Below are 16,338 nucleotides of genomic sequence, written 5' to 3' on the forward strand. Positions count from 1 at the left end.
GATGAACTATGATAGATTTATCTCACTCTTTCATCTGGTCTTTTGATAACAGACATCACATAAATTTCAAACCTAATTTAACCTACTTAGAGCATCAAAGTTTCAGTGGCAAAACTCCTACCAAAAATACATAAGCCAAACATAGAAAACTATTATTTTCATTTCCTAATTGCTTATTATATACATGTGACCAGTGTAAGGAGAAATATTATATTAAAAATAAGAGCTTGACTCCTCCTATTGAACATAAGGGAAGAGATTTCTCTTTCTTCCTTTTTTTTAGGACAATTATTTTATAAAATTTGAAATTGTAATATAAATACTTTCTCGCCCTTTCAAAATGAATGTAATTTTTTTTTTAAATTAGATAGGCCTATGTCAGCTTTATGACCAGAAAAGTCTTATCCTAAGTCCTGGGGACCACCGAGAAATGGACACATCAGGAGGAATAGCACTCCTACCTGTCAGCTTCTGTAAGAAGGTAGCAAGCCTAATTTCCTTAGGCACCTTGCTTAAGTTCAAAACCACCTCCCATTGGAAAAATATGAAAGTATGCTGTTCCTCTAGATAAAGTCAATTAACTAACATGAATGATCACCCCCAATCAGCAGGCAAATCCAGGATGAACTGTGTGTGACAGACAAATGGTGCTATCAAATGCTCTCATGGAGAGTGAGTTACTGTTATGCAATAGATCATAAATTTTTGGCTATATAAAAGAGATTTCTAGCTTAGAAGTCTCTCAACAGACTTCCTGTGATGTGCACATATTCTGGTTTAATATTTATTCAATAATAAGATCATTTTCTTAGAAATTGAAGATAAGAGGACTAGAGGCATGGCTCAAGTGGTAGAGCACCTGCCTAGCAAGTATGAAGCCCTGAGTTCAAACCCCAGTACCACCAAAAAATTTTAAAATAAATTTAAAAAATTTTGCCAGGCACTGGTGGCTCACGCCTGTAATTCTAGCTACTTGGGAGGCTGAGACTGGGAGGATCACAGTTCAAGACCAGCCCAGGCAAACAGTTTGCAAGATCCGCATCTCCAAAACAACCAGAGAAAAATGGACTAGAAGTATGGCTTAAGTAGTAGTGTGCATGCTTTGCAAATGCAAAGACCTGAGTTCAACCCAGTATCATCAGGAAAGAAAGAAAAAGAAATTGAAGAAGACAACAGAAGGAAAGACCTCCCATGCTCATAAATTGGCAGAATTAATATTGTGAAAATAGCTACACTACTGAAAGCAATCTACAGATTCAAATGCAATGCCCATCAAAATCCTAATGTTGTTCTTTGCAGAAATAGAAAAATCAATCTTAAAATTCATATGGAAGAATAAAAGACCCCAAGTAGAAAAAACAATCCTGAGTAAAAGCAGCAAAGATGGTAGCATCACAATATCAGACATCAAATTATACTACAGAACCATAGTAACAAAAATACCATGGTACTGGCACAAAAAAACCGTGAATTTCATGTTTAGGCTTGGATCCCTTCCCCCATGATATCTCATATACATGCAAATATTCAAAAAAAGACTATTTACTATATTTGCTGCAAGTTTTCTGGGTTGGCAGAAGATTTTGTTTAAAATTCAATTTCCCCAACACCAGTCATGAAAGTATTCCCTAAAATATGTGCCAACTATGAAAGCAGGGCAGTAGCATGGAGCTTCCCAGCTAAAGTTGCAGGTGAGTTCCAAATCTGTCAAGCGAATGAGTTGGGTGAAGTTAGGGGCAGCAGAGCTCCTTTACTAGTAATTTCTGCCTTTAAGTAGCTTCCTTTTTGCCTCAGTGTACCGCACAAATATTTTCATTTTCTATAAAAACAAAAACTAGAAAAAAGTTGGGAAGTACTTACTGGAAATCTGCTACCTGCTGTTTTCACACTATTAGCTTTCTACTGATTAGTTTTAAAGACTTCATGTACCAAACCTGGGGGAAGTCAAGTTAACATCTGAAGTTAAGACTGTAAATAAATCAAGGAAGAACCACTAAAATACAAGTGGTATTTTGAATTTGACCTGAAAGTTTTGAGGCCTACTACCTTTTAATATTTTTCTGTGCTAAAAAGAAATATAAGTATATTATATACATGAGCATAATCAATTGAAAAATAATCAATATGCAATTTAAAAAATGTATAAGGCTACTTCTCTCCCCAATAATAGGTAATTGATACTTGTAATTGAACATCAAGTTAAATTACTGAGGAAAAAGAAGACTAGATTATCTCCATCAAATTTCTCTATGCTACTAGACTACTTTCAGGTCATTTTCACATATTAAGGAAAATGAGCACAATAATTTATCAAAATGAGAACTTAAAAGCTTGTAGAAAAATAAACAGATTTTCAAAATTTTCTTGATTTCTTATTCCAAAGGAATATATATATATATATATGTATTATATTCAGGCACTAGGCCTATAGCTCATTGGTGGAGCACGTGCCTAGTCTGTGTCAGAATATCTCATGCTATATTTCCACATGTATGAGTGAATACATATGTGGGTACACTACATGCTATGTGCCTATGGATATGTGTCACATCCGTGAGTATTATCTTAATAACTGGCACTGTTTAGAACATCTAAGGACTATTTAGAAAAAGATTAATGAGACATGTAAAAATGAAAAGATGGACTTCACAGAAACATTTGGAAGGCAGAGGAGAATTCCTCTCTATTAGCATATGGCCTTAAATTTCTCTATAAGGAAATGGAAGCCTGAGGGTAGGTAAGGGGCTAGAAATTCTAAGTCAAAAAATGGAGCAGAGAGCACTTACCCTGGGAGATATTCAAGAGACTTAGTTTTGAGACCAGGAATTTGCAATTATAAACTGTAAATTGCATACACTACTATAATGTAAACCTCCCAGGATATCCCTTTGCAATGTCTACTACAAACACAAAGAATCACACATGCTATTTATGTCTTTCTTTCTTCCTTTCTTTTCTCTCCTTCTTTCCTTTCTTCCTTCCCTCTTTCCTTCCTTCTTCTTTCCACCTTTCCTTTAATTTCTTTCTTCCTCTCTTCTTCCTTTCTTCTTTTCTTCCATGGAAATCAAAAAAAAAGAAACAGAGTTCCAAATCTTGTTCAAAATAATACAGAGTGTGGACAGTGAGACCAAATCATCAACTAAATTGCTGGAGACAGGAACTTAGAGCTGATGTAGCTTTAGTCATGGGATAGGCATCAAACATGCTTTCTTCAAGTTGTACAACAGGCATCAGAACTAATTTTCTCTAGACCTCAAGAGGCAGGTTTGAGTGGTATGTGTCTTTAATCCAAGTTTTACTTCCCCTTCACTCCTTCCCTAACTGGTCACCACATCTTATTGAGTGTATTTTCTAAAGATTTCTTCTCTAATTAGCTTTGAAGCCACAGCTACTTGCTTCATTCAGGTTGCCATAACCTCTCTCCTCGATCAGTATAATTCATTCAATCCATTCTATACACTGAAATCAGAGATATCTTTCAAATTACAGACCTGATCATGATACCTCTCCCCATTCCACACACATCTTCTTCAGTGATTCCATGATATATTTCATATGACTCTTTAACATAATGTTACTTTCAATAAACTCAACTTATCTAATGCCAACCCCCACCTTGAACTCTATATCCAAACCAAACTAAACTTCTTTCAGTTTTCCAAATAATCTATATGCTTTCTTGGTTTTTCTTCTGCACAAGCTGTCTCCTCTATCTTGAAACATTTCCCAACCCTCATCTTTGTTCCTGTCTCCATTTAGCCAATTCCTAGTCAAGCTTAGATGTTCAACAAAACTGGATCATTGTTTCTTCCATCTAGACCTATGATGCTAATTCTATCTGACTGTAATTTCCATTTTACTGTGACACAAAAGCACAGAATGAGTCTAAGTTTTTAATTGTTCTATCTGCAGAGTTTAGCATATGAATACATATTTATTACATAAGTGATTTCTATGGAAAGTACTTCATTTTGAACATGAGATGTGAATTGAATGATTTAAAATTTCAGATCACTGGGGTTGAAATCTAAGTACTTGCTTAGCATGCATGAGGCCCTGGACTCAATCCCAGTACCACCCAAAAAAAAAAAAATTCAGAGCATTATATAAATTGTAGCATTATTCATGATCCATGCCTACTAGAGAACACTTCCGTCACATCACATGAGGAGCTTTTGAGGGTGGGAAAATGAAAAGGATGCACTATTGGATATGTGATAGCTAGAGAGGCTAATGTCTCTCCATGGACCAAACCATGCAGCTTCTCTTTTATGTGGAACATTGCTCTGAGTGATATTGAGGTAGCCACTTATCCTACAATTAGGCCTTGTAGAGTCTTTTAAAGTACCAACAGATGAGGCTTTTGGGTGTAATCTACATTGTGGAATCGGGAGGGTAAGGTATGAGTAATAATTGCTATGATTAGATTCAGAGCATAAGGGTTTTGGGCCTGGAAGGCAAAACCTTCTTGGGAAACATCACCCATTAGCCCATTCAAACAAATGTCCTTGCTCAGGAAAAAGGTGAGGAAATATATTAGAGACTAAAAGTCCTGATCCTCACCCCACAGGGACTCTAAATTATTGGACCTCTGGCAGTAAATGTTTGCACGTATACACACTTCACTTACGATATAAAAATCACCAAGTTGGTATTGTTTTCCTTTTCTTCGTCCATACTGATGACTATAAATGTTTTTTTGAATAAAAGGAAGCACACTTGTTCTGGAAGTTAAATGAAAATAAAAGGTAACGTTATTCAGTTTCTGTCAGAAGTAATCCTCTAAAGAGTTCTAACAATGTTTTATAGCATACCTATTTTTCCCAAATTGTCGATATTCATACATTGTAAGGGACTTGTCATGCACAAAGAAGAACCCAACCAGCTCTCTGCAGGCATCACGTCCATTTCTAGAAAACCAGAATGATGCCACAAGTTTTCAAATAGAATGATTTTAAAAATAAATACTAAGCCACGATTGCACAATTTCTCAAAAAGGAATTAAGAGAAATCCTGTGTGTGGCAATAAGTGAGGGTTATGCAAAGCTGTAATAAATACAACACAGGTTGCTGAAATGTCAAATTAAGTCAGACTTGGATGAAGGAAAAAGTACTTTGTCTCATACTTCTCTGAATGTGGATATGTCACAGTGTAGATTATTAATTCAACATAGACTTTTAAGATAAAGTAGAAGACCTTAAAAAATGTTCAGGTTGCAAGAAGCCCTTCAAAGACATGCATTTATTATCTTTCATTGTCACAGAAAGGCTTAAAAATCACTGAACAAGTAAGATAAATTAAAAATATTCATTTTATCAGAAATACAAAAATCAAGCAGCATTTTGTATTAAGTAATACTGTATATTACTGAGATAATATATATTAAAAATCATCTTACATGTCATTTGCTCCATCTATCAATCTTTTAACTTAAGCTACCAAAATTGAATTAAATTAAGCATCTTACATAAAAGTAAATTGTTAAATAGTTTTGAAACCTCTAGTAATAACATATCTGTTAACAGTTACTTGAGTTTCTTTTCAAAAGACATTTAAGATCACTCTTTAAATAACTCCTAATTAAAATATTTTTCTTATGGCTTCATACTTTTTGTTTTCTGTAACTAATAGTTATTACCTACAAAGATATATTCTAAATTCACATTTTTCACTTAAATGAGACAAATTTATACAATCTCAATTATTATTTCCATGGGAAAGGAGAGTATATCTTTATAATCATACAATTGAAAATTTGATAAAATCACAATTACCTTGATAGGATCCTACCATCAAATTGTACTTTATGAGAAAGTACATTTTCAGTTAATGTAGAGTTGGTTCTTATCCTGTCAAAAATATATTTTGTCAATAATTTTTAAAGTATTTGATATAAATGACAAATGTACAAAAAGGATTGTGGTAATATTTTCAAATAACACAAATTAGATAAGACACAGATACAAAACTTTTCCAGGTTGTTATTACAGCAGACACAGAAGAAATATTCCACAGATGCAGCATATATAGGAAAAGGGGAACAGGTACTAGAGAAAAGGTTAGATCAAAAAGAATTAACCTAGAAGGTAACACCCACGCACAGGAAATCAATGTGAGTCAATGCCCTGTATAGCTATCCTTATCTCAACCAGCAAAATCCTTGTTCCTTCCTATTATTGCTTATACTCTCTCTACAACAAAATTAGAAATAAGGGCAAAATAGTTTCTGCTGGGTATTGGGGGGGGAGGGAGGGGGTGGAGTGGATGGTAAGGGAGGGGGTGGGGGCAGTGGGGAGAAATGAACCAATCCTTGTATGCACATATGAATAATAAAAGAAAAATGAAAAAAAAATAAAAATAATAAAAAAAAAGAAGTATAGCATCAAAGTGCTATAAAAGTGAATAATGAGTGGAGATAGCACATTTGTGACTGTCACTGTTACAGGACTGCCTGAAAGCAATGTTGTTTTCTGAGACAGGGTGATGCTGTGTAGCCAACGCTGACCTTGAACTCTCAATCCTTAGCCTCCCCAGTGCTGGGATTGCATACAGGTGTGCACAAACCTGTATGTAACTTCTGTATGTTAGAAGACATTTGTAACTCTCTTCTCCTTGTCTCCCTCCCAACATGCTTCCTTAGCCTCTGAAATCAGGACAAACTAAAGAGTGAAATTCTGCCAAATCTCCCCGGAAAGATTTTCTTTTGTCCTGATGAGACAGTGGCAAGGGAAGAGTCCATGCCTGTGAACATGAAAGGTATATGACACCAGGAGATGCCATAGCTATGAGGCAACCATGTCAGAAAGGCCATTAAGACCTAGGGAAGTAAATGGAGAGGGAGAGGATGCTGAAGATGGTTAATGTACTTTGTATACATGTATGAAAATAAAACAATGAAACCTGGTGAAATTGCTTTAAGAAGTAGGGAGGAGGGATGAAGGAAAGTGATAGAGGGGGTGAATCTGACCAAGGTAAACTGAAATGTAAAGTAAACTGAATGTAAAGGTTACAGTGAAACCCCTTACACAACTAATATATGCAAATAAAAACAGAAAAACAAAAAAGACCCAGGGAAGCCAGATTAGAGCCTCAAAATCACTGAGTCACTGAATCAAAACAAACAACTGCTTACCTCCAAACAGCTAGTTAGATATAAAAAAAATCGTGACTCATTTAGCCACTATCCAGTTAGGTTTTCAATTATGAGTAGCTGGAAGTAATCCTTACTGAAATTACAGTGGGATAGAGTGTGGGATAAAGTTCAATTCTTGGAAAAGGTCTATCAGTTATTTAATCTCTACAGTTTCCAGATGGCACTGAATGATCTCATGAAGTCCACTAGCCCTAAAATTATTTAAAAATATGAAGAAAAACTCAAATGCACACACTTTGACACCCTACAACTAATAATATCCTCTGTCTTAGGAGATCTGAGGAATCAATGATATATTACTGCTCCTCCCAAATAATTTTGTAATATTGTTTCCACAAAACTTCAAGAATAATGAGAATAATGAAATAGTAATCATATAAATAGTAACCAAGTATTTGGGTAATTGAGATCTTGAAAAGCTATCCTCCATAAAGCATAGGTCTCTACAAAAAAGAAGCTGGAGATAGGAAACAAGAACCTGAGAACCAAATGAGAGTTGTGAACAAGCAGTGTCGTCACAAAAGCTTTCTCAGCTTCAGTCAGTGTTATCCACTGGTATTGATGCATTTATTCAATGCTCATTATGTGCTTAGGACAATTCTAAATGCTGAGAAAATAACAGCAATGAAAACAGCTACCATTTATAGGGAACTTCCTAGGCACTAGTCATTATTAAAACACTTTAGAGTGTATTGGTTTATTTAATGCTTGTAATAATACTATGTAGTAAGTACTGTTGTTCCCATTTTACAAATAAATTTTACAGAGTCAGAGATAGGTTAAGTAACTTCTCCAAGGCCATTTGATAAGTAAATGGCAGAGCTAGGAGAAAAAAAAAAAGAAACCTATCTCTTAACCACTACATTTTACTGCTTCTCAATGGTAAACAGAACTCTCTTTAATGATGATAAGTTGAAGTAATAGCATCAATTTGCTTAGAGTCTTCTTGAAAACATTTACGCTATGAAATTCAAAGTGCCATGTTGGGTCTTAGGTGCCCCATAAGTTTTTCCCAATTCCTACACTGTACATTTAAAATCTGTGCATTTTGTGAATGTATGTCTTATTTTTTTTAGAAGATATTGAGGCTTGAACTCGAAGCTCTGTGCTTACTAGGCAGGCACTCTACCACTTGTGCTATACTTCTAGCCCCTTTGTGCTTTACTTATTTCTTGGAAGAGCCAGCCACAGGCCACATTCATCCTACCTATGTCTCCTGTGTAGCTACGATTACTGGTGAGTATCACCATGTATGTCTTATTTCAATAAATGTTTATTTTAAAAGGAAAATTTTAGATATGTGATAGATAAATGACAGTCCCCCAAAGGTATCTATATCCAAGTGCTTGAAACATGTGATTATATTAAGCATATATGGTAAAAAGAGATATAGCATATGTTATTAAATTGAGGGTGTTAAAATGGGTAGATTATCAGGATTATCCAGGCAGGTCCAATGCAATTGCGCCTGTCGTTAGAAGAGGAAAGCAGGAAGAATGTCAAAATGATGTGGCAGGAGAAAGTCTTAGTCAATCATCATTGACTTTGAAGATGGAGAATGAGGGCATGACCCAAGAATGAAGGCAAGCCCTACAAGCTACAGAAGACAACAAAATAGATTCTCCCCTGAAATTTCTGGAAGGAATGCAGCCTTGTCAACATCTTGATTTTAGACTGGGCCCCTCTAGAACTGTAAAATACATTTGTTTTGGTTTGAAATACTAAATTTGTGAATATTTGTTGCAGTAGCAACAAGAAACTAATATATTATCCCTTCAAATATTTAAATGTATGGAATCAAAGACTTTTGGAAAAAAAGAATGAGACAAAAGATAAAATACAAAAGTACAAATATTTACAGTAGTCTGAAAATATGGAAGAGATGCTATAAGTATCTGCAGATTTTCTGTGTCTATTAAAGCTGAAACAATGTGTCAACTGTCAGTCCAGTCACTGAGGAATTTAAGCAGCTATATCAGAGGACTACAAAAGTCCAAACCAACTTCTATAGTTAGATCTTAAATGTCTCCCAAAGGCCCTCATGTTAAAGGCTTTGTACCCACCCATGGTGCTACTGGAAAGGTGGGGCCCATGTGGAAAAAGCAAAGACATTGGGGGCATGCTCTTAAAGGTAAAGTCACAACCCTGGCCACTTCCTTTCTCTCTTTGTTTCCTGATTGTCATGAACTGAACATGCCTCTTGTACCATGTGTTCCCACTATGATGTACTGAGCCCAAAGCAACAGGGCCCAGTGACCATGGACTGAAACCTCTGAAACTGTGAGCCAAAATAAGCCTTTTCCTAATTAAGCTGATTATCTCAGGTATTTTGTCACAAGTAACAGAAAATTGACTAACACCAACCCAAAATTTTTATAAGCTACAAAAAAAAATGTAAAAAATATAAGCAACACCAATTTTGAACATACTAGATTTAGTCAGTATTTGTTACAAATGCCTGAGTTACTACATTATGTATTCTCAAATCTATTATCCCTGAAGGTTGTAGCTTTTCCCCTAAATTATAAATATAAAACCTGGAGGGCAAATAGTGTAGAATAAGGAATTGCTTCCAATATCTTAAGGTGGCAGAACTGGGATCTAAACCCTCAAAAAGTCTGCTTCTCTTTATATAGAAACAAGAAAAAACAGGAAAACTTTCCAGCTAACTATGGAAACACATTTTAACAACACATTTATAACACAGTACACCCTCATTTTATGTAATTAAAATATTCTTACTTTGTTTCATGTAGTGTTCTTTTCCTGAGTCGAAGAGGCACCATCTTTGAATCTGGAAGGATATGATCACTTTCTTCTTTGCCAATGTTTAAATCTTGTCCTGGATCACTGATGACAGCCCTATACAGGAAAACACAAAGTCTGATAACTAATGTGATAATGCATTACCCTACCATTCACATATTTTTAAGCAGTTGCAAAAGCTCATATGCCAAATGGAGATTTATACTGTTGTCATAATAATATTGGGGTAAGATATGTGCAAATTCAATTATCAAAGAATATTGACCATAAAAAGCAAATCTTTCAATCTGTGTTTCCACAAGTATTATCTAAAAATAAATTGAAATTCTGTAGGGAACATACAACTTCATGTATTTATCTTATTATTCTTTAACAGACACTTGGCTGAAAATATAGGGAGAAACATAAGTAAAATAAGAATAGAAAGTTAGAAGTGCCATAATAGATCTTCAAAGGCAAGCATAAAAGAGGATGATATACCAGAAGTTTAACAGTAAGGAAGTTAGGCTTTCCTTATATTCTTACTTCCCTCCTTACCCAATTTATATAAAAATTTGTCAAAGTGTAAATGTCTATACAACCCTAACAATCTTTTGCTTTTTCCTTCTTTTCTGGCAAAAACCTGAAATCTGAATTACTTTAATGACTGAGTGTTTAAAATGATAAATGAATAAAAATTTTTAAATATGCTATGACCTTTCAAAAATATGAAGGTAACACAGCAATTCAAAGATAGAAGAATTATGAATTTATTGAGTTTTTCCAAATGCTGAAATAGGAAAAGCTTTTGGACATCTCAACTCTATACTGCAGATCCTATGAATTTGTCTGCCAAGTTATGAACCAAATTTTTTAACTGAGTATTAAGATAATTTTTTAATTTCACAAGTGAAAAAGACTGGTATTTACCAAAAAAATGATACCTATTCTATTATTAAACCTTTATATATCAGTTGTATGTTAAATATACACATAGAAAATGTTAGAGTTATAAGAAATCTTAATGTTCTTTTGGAAGAGACAAAAACCAGACATATGGAAAGAAAATATGAAATTCCAAGAAGTGATATATTCACTAAATATAAAATTTAGTTCTGCTGACTCTAATTAATTCTTCTTTTCCAGTTCATTCATGCATTTGTCCATTCAGCAAGTATTTGCTGTACAGCTACTATACTGTGCAGTAAGAATGCAACAATGAACAAAACTTCCACAGAGTTGGTGGAGGGGCTCAAGTGGTAAGAGTGTCTGCCTAGCAAGTGTGAAGCTCTGAGTTCAAACCCCAGTACTGCCAAAACCAAGAAACAAAAAACAAAACTTCTACAGAGTCTTGCCCTCAGAAAGCACACGTTCTGAAGACAGATAATATGGGAAATATAAGATAAATTACATGATAATTCCCATGGAAGAAAAAATAAAGTAGTAAAAGGACATGGAGTTTTGAGTAAAAAGTTATAAATTTCTTATTTGGTGATCAATGTAGACCTCACCAAAGTGACTTCTAAATGAAGGTCTGAGGAAAAACTAGTAAGCAGCAGTATAGATTTCTAGAGTAACAGCATTCTAAACAGAGGAGAAAATAAATGCAAAGTAGCAAAGACAGGAGTGGGGCCTGTTATGTTCCAGAACAGGAAGCGAGCTGAATGGCAGGAGCAAAGTAGACAGGAATAAGAGAAGTAGGAAAAGGAGTCCAAGGTCTAAGGTGGGAAAATCAATGTAGGATTGAATAGTCTGTATTGCGGACCTGAATTTTTCAGGGCTCCTGATCTGTGTCTTCACCATGGTGTCATTATAGATAGTATGTGCTTTCTCACCCTTTGACTTTCTTTGGTCTATTATATATAGTTAGATGGCTCTGCTGATATTGACTGAACTCATGCCTGTGCAGGTTGGCTTGAAATCTGATTTAGCATAGTCCCAACTAAGTATCCCAGCTGCATTTGTAGAAGCATCTTTTTCTGAAGACTAGTTATCTAAGTAAGCAGCATTCTTCTCTCAGAAATGGGAAAAGCATAAAAGAGCAATTGGAAAAATATGAGGTCTCTTACAACTTAGACTCAGAACTGGGATCAGTGCTTTTGATTATGTAACTGGGCCAAGTAAATGAAAAGTAAGATCTAGCTGGGTATGGTGGCACACACCTGCATTCCCAGCACTAGAGAGGCTAAATCAGGAGTATTGTGAGCTGGATGCCCCCTGTCTCAATAAAGAAAAAAAAAAGTAGGATCCAACCAGCCAAGACTGGACAGCTAACCTAGAGACATATGAGCAAAAATTAATTAATGTTTCTTTAGCTACTAAGTTTTATGATTACTCATAACCAATACATGAGTATTAACAGATTTTATTATGATTGCGATGGGAAATTACTGAATAGTTTGATCTGGCTTATCTCTTAATAGAGTGACTGTAGCTGTTGTATTGAGAATAAATCATTCAGAGACAAATACACACTCAATGAAGCCAGTTTGGAAGCAAATGAAATAATTCTGGAAATAGAAGGTGATGGCTCAAACAAAAGTGGTGGCAACAGAAGGAATAAATTGATTCTAATGGTAGAAATGAGTGTTTGCTGACAAACTGGAGATAGGGCTTGAAAGAAAGAAAAGAATCAAAAGCATCACCAGAACTATAGGCTTAAATAATTTCAAGAATGGATTTTCCATGGAGGAAAATTAAAGAAGGTTTGTCACATGGGAAAACTGAGCTTGGAAAATGTTAAATCAAAATCTTATATTACAGATGCATCAGAATATAGAAATTGTTAAAGGCACGATACTGTAGAACTAGTTAGCAAAAATATAAGAGGCAAAAGAATTGAGCCCTTGGGCACTACCAAATTTAAAGACTGAGTCCATAAAAAAGAAACAAGAAGAACTGAAAAAGCACAGGAGATAGAAAGAAAATAGTCAAGTGTGGTAAGCAGGAAGCCAAGTAGCAAAGAGAAAGGTAGGTCTTAATAAAAAAATAAAATAAAAAGATAGTTCTCAACTGAGACAGATACTGCTGATTAATCAAGTGAATGAGGACTGAGAAGTCATCATCTGTCTAGCAATATGGATGCCATTACTAACCAATCATATGAAGAGAAGTTGTGGTAGTACAATGGAAGTGAAAATATAAATACAGTAAGTTCATAAGGTAACACAAGAAGATAGACATGGTGATGTTTGCCTGTAATCCCATCACTTGGGAGGCTGAGGCAGGAGGATCATGACTCCCAGGCCAGCCTGGGCTACATAGTCAGACCCTGTTTCAAATAATAATAATAATGATAACAACACCAACAACAACAAAAGAACAGAAAGGATGCATTGTAGACTATAAAATAATTATTTCTAAGAATTTACTGAAAAAAAACATGCATGTAGATTATCATTCTCTCAGACACAAAACTAGACATTGTTTTTCAAAACTAAGCTTAAATATTACCTTTTCTTCAAAGATTTTCTAAATTATTCCAACCCTTTCTGAAATCCTACAAACTTTACATGCCATACAATTTAGAACTGTGCATGTAAAAACCTAATATAGTTTTCTAAAGAATTTTAATATCCCTGGCAATAGTTTCACAGATCTCAAACTGCACTCAAGTTACCCTGGAATACCACAGTGAGTTCACAGGGGCACTGTAGGGTATTAATTTTTAAGAGAAACAGAGATAGTCACCATATTTTGGACATCATGTGAAATACTAGCTCAAAGTTGCTCATAAGATATCATGCTATTATCCTTTAACAATGGTAGGGTTTTGCATTGCTGGGTTTTCTACAGTTACATGTGAAAATCAGTGTACAGCAGAAGGTGATCCTAAATGATTCTAAGATTTGAGAGATTATGCAGTACCCAAGATGTATACATCACATTAGTAAGCAGTTGTGGAAATTTCATAATGAAATAGAAAGTATCCTATTTTAATTTATGTGTATTTCAAATTCCCATTATATCATTAGGAAATAAATACTTATTAAGTACTTAGAGAGGACCCAAGATGGCAGTTATGGTAGGGAATCAGAATTCCTGAGCTCCATGACTCCAGAAACCACCTCAAGATGTGTGAGCTACACTTAGATAATTCTGATTCTTCTAGCCAAAATAATAACCACCAACACATTAGGTGCACATAAAATTCAAGGACTGACCCTTAAAATAGCCTCATAATTGCACCTAACAGGTAGGAAAATACTGGCATGGCACAGCCAACAGGATGTATCTGTCCTGGGAAAAAAGCCTCCTGGCAGTTTCTCCCTTTTTAAAAATTTTTCTTTCAGAAAGCAGAAGACAGAGCAGCAACCAGTATTGAACTCTGCAACATCCTGGACCCCTAACCCATGGAAAGCCTCCCTAAGCCCCACTGTGTTGAACCCAGTCCCAAGAAGTGTCTGCCTTGAGACAAGCAGCATACCATTTCTCCCCACTGGCTGGTTTCAAAACTGCTTGCATAGCAAGCAACATGCACCACATGTGACTCCCATATCTGCCCCCTCCACTCCACTCCCTACCCCTGGGAACATAACCAGCTCAACCACTGAGCAGATTGAACTCCCCCCAAAACAAAACTGAAAAGCATAAACAGCAAATCGTAATCTAACACTGACAGCCAGCTATGGGGTAGAACACTGAACCTGCCCTGGAGAATGGGGGTCAGGCAAGGATCTGAACTCTCAGTGAACAAAGGTGGGAAAAGTAACAAAGGCTGAGAGTGGGGTTGGGGTAACAAGCCAACATCCAAAAGCAGGGATGATGGTGGATCCCTGAGCTGGTCTCCTGGGACTGAGGGTGGTCTCAAAACTGAATTGCCCCACCTTGCTAGGGGAGGAGCCGATCAGACAGAATTGCAGCTATAGGGCAAACGCAGCTGTCACCTGGCAAAACAACATCAGATCAGACCACCTTACACAAACTGGCAGTGAGTTAACTCAGGCCCCAATTGCAACATGCCCTGTGGACAGAAGGAATCAAATACTACTCAAAAGCCAGTCACCTGGTGAGATAACATCAGAGCTCCCACATGTAATGGACAGCCCATAAGACCAAGGAAAGAAGAAGGAAAAAAAAGAAATGAAAAGAAAAACACTTCAACTGTCTCCACCCCAAGCTGTCTGACAAGAGAGGAGTACCTTTCCCCACAAAGCCCAGAATAACAAGTGCCAATACCAGGAAGACCGAACTTTTTGCTGTTGCTGTACCTGATTTTTTTTTCTTTCTTTCTTTCTTTTCTGTATTATTAACTTTACCATCACTATTTTCTTATCCCTATTCTTACCCCTTCACTTTCCCTACTTTTCTTGAGCAACAATCCATTGTTCTACTTCCCAACTACTCTTTCTGCTCCTTTTTATACATTCTCCCCCCGTCTTTGCTTCTCCCTCCTATCCTTCCCCAAACTGTCACCATACTAACCCTCCCTCCTACACACTCACGACCTGCTGACTAGCCAACTGTACCAACCATACACAACCCCAGCCTCCAGCAATCCTTGACACAAGCACCCTCTACTACAACAATAGAAATACACCCAAACATGCACAAGGGTCACAAAACTCAGTAGCCCCCATATCTCTTTCCCCACCCACCCCTTTCCACCACCTCCTTTAATGCCACCTTGACCAATTACCCAAGTTTCTATCTCTAGCCAAACAACCAGTACCCCCTCTCATCTCCCAATTTTTATGGATACTATCACAAAGGGGTTTAATATGTAATAGGTAAACAACTGGTCCGGCATTGAACCTATGAATTTGATATTGCTAATTTATACCTCCAGGCCAGGGACAGAAATAGCACATCAACCTAGCTAACAACTAAGTCAGTCACAACACAAAAATTAAATCAAGGGAAAGAAAACAGGCAAATAAAACCACCAAATAGCCAATCAAGAACATAGTTGCTCAGCACCAATTACAGCAATGGGGAGAAGAAGAAAGGAAGGAAGAAGGTCACTTCATACTAATAAAAGGGGCAATACATCAAAAGGAAATAACAATTATCAACCTATATGCACCCAGTGTTAGTGCACCAAACTTCATCAAACATACACTAAAGGACTTAAAAGCACATATAGACACCAACACAGTGGTAATGGGAGATTTTAATAGCCCTCTATCACCAATAGATATGTCATCCACACACAAAAAAAAAAATCAACAAAAAAATCCTATACCAAAAGATACCACAGATTAAATGGACTTCCTTGATGTCTACAGAATATTTCATCCAGCAATAGCACAATATACACTCTCCTCAGCAGTCCATGGAACTTTCTCCAAAATAGGTCATATCTTAGGGCACAAAACAAGCTTCAACAGATATAGGAAAATTGAAATAACCCCTGCATTCTATCTGATCACAGTGCAATAAAACTAGAACTCAACAACAAAAGCACCAGAAGAAGATATGCAAACAAATGAAGGCCGAA

At 36.1% G+C, this 16,338-nt stretch overlaps 1 protein-coding gene across 10 annotated transcripts in view; it reads right to left on the reverse strand.

Annotated features, from left to right (window-relative positions):
- Positions 1-16,338, reverse strand: part of Caps2 (calcyphosine 2) — a 55,313-nt gene that overhangs the window by 12,729 nt on the left and 26,246 nt on the right. For 9 of the 10 annotated variants that reach the window (XM_020152038.2, XM_074083953.1, XM_074083951.1 and 6 more), the window contains 4 exons: positions 9,897-10,016; positions 5,776-5,850; positions 4,815-4,910; positions 4,631-4,724 (listed from right to left, as the gene is read on the reverse strand). In XM_020152038.2, coding sequence (XP_020007627.1) covers positions 4,631-4,724; positions 4,815-4,910; positions 5,776-5,850; positions 9,897-10,016 — 385 coding nt within the window. The remainder of the gene's footprint in view (positions 1-4,630; positions 4,725-4,814; positions 4,911-5,775; positions 5,851-9,896; positions 10,017-16,338) is intronic. The other variant, XM_074083954.1, reaches the window with a different exon arrangement.

This window comes from Castor canadensis, chromosome 8 (assembly GCF_047511655.1).
Source record: "Castor canadensis chromosome 8, mCasCan1.hap1v2, whole genome shotgun sequence".
In the NCBI taxonomy this organism is placed as follows: Eukaryota; Metazoa; Chordata; class Mammalia; order Rodentia; family Castoridae; genus Castor; species Castor canadensis.